The sequence below is a fragment of the Emys orbicularis genome, chromosome 1 (genome assembly GCF_028017835.1).
Source record: "Emys orbicularis isolate rEmyOrb1 chromosome 1, rEmyOrb1.hap1, whole genome shotgun sequence".
NCBI classification, from domain to species: Eukaryota; Metazoa; Chordata; order Testudines; family Emydidae; genus Emys; species Emys orbicularis.
In genome coordinates, this window is record NC_088683.1 from 119347404 (window position 1) to 119353040 (window position 5637).

The 5637-nt window shown below is 42.3% G+C and overlaps 1 protein-coding gene across 1 annotated transcript; it reads left to right on the top strand.

Annotated features, from left to right (window-relative positions):
* The first annotated feature begins 274 nt into the window (after nucleotides 1–274).
* On the top strand, nucleotides 275–3605 carry LOC135883842 (tubulin alpha-4 chain-like). Its single transcript, XM_065411104.1, has 4 exons — nucleotides 275–317; nucleotides 1102–1250; nucleotides 1654–2334; nucleotides 3312–3605. The coding sequence occupies exons 1-4, from the start codon at nucleotides 290–292 to the stop codon at nucleotides 3603–3605; spliced, it is 1152 nt and encodes a 383-aa protein (XP_065267176.1). The 5' UTR covers nucleotides 275–289.
* Nucleotides 3606–5637: the final 2032 nt, after the last annotated feature.

Genomic DNA, 5637 nt, shown 5'->3' on the forward strand with positions numbered 1-5637 from the left:
CTGAATGCAGCTATGACACGTATATGTGACTATCAGGAGGGAGAAGGGTTGATGTATATTAATTCTTCTGACCTGTGCTCTGTTCTCCCTACAGCGTGAGTGCATTTCTGTTCATGTTGGCCAGGCTGGAGTTCAGATTGGCAATGCATGCTGGGAACTTTTCTGTCTGGAACATGGCATTCAGCCTGATGGCACCTTCAAGAATCAGTTCAACAAGGTCAACAATGATGATTCCTTTGTCACATTTTTCAGAGAGACAGGCACAGGAAAGCATGTGCCACGGGCTATTATGGTAGACTTGGAGCAAACTGTAGTAGGTCAGTATAGAATTAACAATGGAAAATGGAAAAGATCCTATTCTTATGTGGGTCAGGGTTGGGGTCTAGCTGTCTCCAGCGTATTGGTGGGGCAGTCCCTTCTTTGCATTTCAGTATGATCCCATAACTGGGATAAAACTAACCTATTTCAGGTTTTTAATGCCAGGCAGTTATAAACACTCATCTCTCAAAGGAGATTAAGTCTACTGATGAGAGAAGGGGAGAACACTCACTAAACTTTCCCATAAGTGCCCCACCTTGCTGTCAGCTGAGTCAGGAGGTTAACATTGCTAAGTATGCTAAGAGTACCTCTCCTCATAAGATCCTCTAACTCTGATCTTATTTGGGGTGATATTTTCCTTTGCGTGTAGTTCAGATTGGAGACATGAGAAACTGCTGCTGGTGGTAGGTGTTTCCTGAGAATTTCCCATCCTTTTTTTCTGCAAATCTCCTCTCTTTTCTGATGACTTGGCCTTTGGCCAGGTGATTTCATTCCTGGCCAGGCACAAGTCATTCCATAAATTGGCTAATTCTGCTAAGAGAAAGAGACTGGCTTATAAAGCAACATTCACTTCTCCCTTCAGAATTTAGAGAGCATCATCTCTGTGACACATCTTCATTTTTGTACAAACTCAAGGATATTTCTAACACCCTGGTCTCCCATGTCACGTGCCTGCCAACAAACAGCACTGCCAATTAACAACTATTTGGGGAGTTCAACAAAAATCATCAAAATTGGAGTGTGTCCATTCAAGGCTTCTTATGGTTTCTCTTTCTTGGACAGATGAAGTGCGGACTGGCACTTACCGTCAGCTTTTCCATCCAGAACAGCTGATCACTGGAAAGGAAGATGCAGCTAATAACTATGCCCGTGGTCACTATACCATTGGCAAAGACAGAATTGACTTGGCATTAGATCGTATCCGTAAACTGGTAAGTGATAGTACATCAGAAACAAGATTTGGGGTTGGTGAGTAGGTGAATAGGACATATATGTCAATTGGCAGCTCTTGTTTTGCTCTACTCTTCAGAGTAGAGACTGATTGTATTGTAGGTCAGTTCCCAGATGGATGGAAGACTCAGACAGAAGCCTAAAATATAGGTTTCTGCAGCTTAAATACTTCACATTTATCACTGTAACAGCAAACCAGTAGTGATACCTATGGAGCCCACACCATTATGTGAGAGGTTGTTATCCAGTCTTTTCCCAGGAAGACCTGGGCTGATCTCCATGCTGTGTTTTGGATATAGAAGTCCCAGCTTCAATCTCAGGATGCGCTCATGGAAGTCTCAGAGATGTAGACTGATTCCTTTTGTTCTCTGTTTGGCTTTTCAGGCCGATGCCTGTTCTGGGCTACAGGGATTCCTGATTTTCCACAGCTTTGGTGGGGGCACTGGCTCTGGCTTTACCTCCTTGTTGATGGAACGCCTCTCCCTGGATTATGGCAAGAAGTCCAAACTGGAGTTTGCCATCTACCCAGCCCCTCAAGTCTCCACTGCCGTAGTGGAGCCGTACAACTCCATCCTGACCACTCACACCACCCTGGAGCATTCAGACTGCGCCTTCATGGTGGACAACGAGGCCATCTATGACATCTGCTGTCGCAACTTGGACATTGAGCGCCCCACTTACACCAACCTTAACCGTCTCATCAGCCAGATAGTCTCATCAATCACTGCCTCTCTGCGCTTCGATGGTGCCCTCAATGTGGATCTGACAGAGTTTCAGACCAACCTGGTGCCTTACCCTCGCATCCACTTCCCCTTGGTAACATATGCACCCATCATCTCCTCCGAGAGAGCCTACCACGAGCAGCTGTCAGTGGCGGAAATCACCAGTTCCTGCTTTGAACCCAACAACCAGATGGTGAAGTGTGATCCACGTCATGGAAAATACATGGCCTGCTGCATGCTGTACCGCGGTGACGTGGTCCCCAAAGATGTCAACGTAGCTATTGCTGCCATCAAGACCAAGAGAACTATCCAGTTTGTGGACTGGTGTCCAACAGGCTTCAAGGTGAGAGGGACAGAGACACACTGGTACTGTATGTTAAGAGACATTGTCAAGTAGTCCAGCCCAAATTGTGATTTCAACTCTTGAACATTTTCCATTTGTGAGAAAAGGGAATGCTTAGAAGTGTGTGTGTGCATGCGTGTGTGTGTGTGTGTATATATAATCTTCAGTTACACCTTTGGAGAATGAACATGTCCTATTTACATATCCTACTTACACAGTCTCTTAAGCAGTCACCTAGCTGGCAGTCTGGAAAATGTCAGCTCTATAAGAGTTAAAGTGTTTAGCAGATGGGGAGACTGTTCTCTAGACTAGTAATATATTTTGTTAAAAACAAGAGAATAAATTCTGGTAAGTGAAACATTAGGAGCATTTCTCTGTGAACATTCTTTTTTTAAAGAGCCTCCAGTTTCACATAGTTCTCCACACATTGTATGCTCCCCTTACTGCCTATGCAACAGCACTGACTGGCCTGATTTCCAGACCAATGGTGTCAAAAGCAATAGATGGAAAAATTAATCTATTTTTCTCATACGTATTAATGGGCTCTGAATTTGAAGATTTGTAGGGGGAAACACTTACTGTATTAGTTCAGACAGAATAGCTGTGGGCTCAGTAAGCAGCAGCAGTTAAAAAAAGCAAGTAAGATGCTGGTGTGCATTAAAAGGAAAAAAATAAAGATGATTGTAATGATGATTATAATGTCTCTGTGCTCCCTGATCTCATGTCCAGTTTTGGTTGCTCTCCCTTGTTCTCATGGGTTATAGCTGAGAAATGAATAGTCCAAAAAGGGTAACATGGATGACTTTTGCCATTATGGTAATTTAATACTGTGGTTTCAGCCCCCTAACCCCTCTCTTTCCAACCACGTATGAGGCTACTCTGACTTTTCCACCATGTTTATTTGACTTTTGTTGTCTCTCTGGATCCTCTTTTCTCCCTCACTCTTTTTCCTCCATCTTTCTTGTTCTTATTACCAGGTTGGAATCAATTACCAGCCTCCCACAATAACACCCGGAGGAGACCTGGCCCAAGTGGAACGTGCCGTCTGCATGCTAAGCAACACCACAGCCATCGCTGAGGCCTGGGCAAGGCTGGACCACAAGTTTGATCTGATGTATGCCAAGAGGGCATTTGTGCACTGGTATGTTGGTGAAGGCATGGAGGAAGGGGAGTTTGCAGAGGCCCGAGAGGACTTGTCTGCACTGGAGAAGGACTACGAGGAAGTGGGAACGAACTCATTTGGAGAAGAAAATGACGGGGAGGAATTTTGAAATACACTTTGCCCCTTGCTGCATGCAGGATTGTCTTTGTGTCTTTTTACTGCATGTGTCTGCATTCCTGTTTGTTTTATACACCCAACAGTTCCCACAGACTGAATATTATGAGGTCCATGTTCCAAGAATGCTCTTTCCTACCCCTCAAATCACGGGACAATGATCATATGAGATATGTCCACCTGCTCCTAAGTCATAATTCCTAGGAAGACAACAAACCTTAGATATCCTGCCAATGCAACCTGGGAGAAAGTTTCTTTTTGAGCCGAGTCCCACTGTATTATAATGTAATATTTACTATAATTTATTCATCTAAGGATTCACTCATGCATCTCCAATATCATTATTTGACAAGTTTTATTTGTAATATTTGCTTTAAAATGCTATATACAGTTGTCGCAGTGAGACTTTGAAAAGCTGGAGGATTGCTATTGCAGGAACCAATGTTACTGAGCAGCAATGCTTATCCATAGGTTCAAATTAGTTGGAAGATAAGTCAATAAAGCCTTCCTAGTTTACAATGCTACGAGACCCCTCAGACTATTTCCTGCTCTTTCAAACATTTGATGTAGGACTCCCTGTTGTAGCTTTCTGAAAACGGTGTAAATGCCTCAGACAGGGCTTTTGCAAATGACAAAGGGTCTGATTTCTCCTTTGTATTAAGTCCCCTTTATACTGTCTTTGTGCTGTAAAGGGCCTTAAAGTTAGATTTACCCTTCCTTTTGGATCCCTTATCATACTAGAGCATATAAAGTAGCCTTAATATAAACAAGAATCATGCCCAGAATTTTTAAATGTTCATGTGCTTGTTATTTTTAACGTTAAAAAAATACATCTATGACACTAGTCTTCATTCATGATCACTTATATGCAAAATAATAGAAGCTGTTTAACCGGATGGAGTCAAACCAAGATGGCTTTTACAAAGGGAAAGTCACACTTCTCTAACCTAAGCGGATTATCTGAAAAAGTTGGCATAGTAAATAAACAACTATTAAAACAAATAAATAACCAGTTTTTAAACAAGACATTGCCACTTCCCTCATGATCAACTGATAGGAAACAGAGATGTAGTGAGAGATTAATAGTGAAAGGCTTCAGGATATATTTTTAGAAATCATGCACAAAAACATTAAGAACATTAAGGTTGCAAAGTCAACCACTAGAAAGTTAAGAAATGCCATAATTAAGATGGTCTGTGCTTCCTTAATTCATCCCCCCCTTGTGCATATGCATTATGATATTGTCTTTAAATACATGATCGCATCCTATTTTTCCCACAGGACCCCTGCCTCATTCAGTGCAAGGACGGACAGTGCTTACTTAATGAGCAGCTATTTGATATTTTGTTTTCTCCTAATTTTTTAATGTGTGGCCCCGGCTATATTTACTTCACAATATTAAACCCTGTTCTGATGACAGAATTATTCATTTCTTCATGGGCTTTCCGTATGCACTTATCATTGTAGAATCAGAGTGCTTCACACATATTAAATTAAATTATTTTCACAACAACTGTGTGAGTTGAAGGGATGGCATCATCCCCATTTTACAGATAGGAAACTGAGGCACAGAGTGATTAGGCCAAAAGTTTCCACTAATTTTGGGCGCCCAATTTGAGATGAACAGGACCTGATTCTTCAGAGGACTTATTATACAGACCTTTCTATGTTCAAAGCACAGCTCTCACTGACTTCAGTTGTAGCTTTGAATGCTCAGCACATCTGCAAATCAGACCTCAGGATATCAAGCTGGGCACCCTGAAAATGAGGAACACAGAGTTAGTGGCCACCTGTGAAAAGTTTGGTTTAAGTGACTTGCCCAGAGTCACATAGGAACTTTGTGGCAGAGATAGAATCCAATTCTCCAGGGCAGCATTCAACTGCCTTAACCATGAGACTATCCTTTCTCTTCCTGCAGTTCCTTGTCTCATTCACTACAGACCTTCCAACTCCTGCAACAAACGAGGAAGGGTCCTATAGACAAAGTGTCATTTACTATACAACCCTGATTCATCCCCAGAGCAGTT

Excerpts from the sequence above, each read along its gene's own strand:
- LOC135883842 (XM_065411104.1), top strand. The coding sequence starts at position 290 with ATGGTAGACTTGGAGCAAACTGTAGTAG. Across the intron at positions 1,251-1,653 it reads TAGATCGTATCCGTAAACTG|GCCGATGCCTGTTCTGGGCT; the intron begins GTAAGTGATAGT and ends TTGGCTTTTCAG. Across the intron at positions 2,335-3,311 it reads GGTGTCCAACAGGCTTCAAG|GTTGGAATCAATTACCAGCC; the intron begins GTGAGAGGGACA and ends TCTTATTACCAG.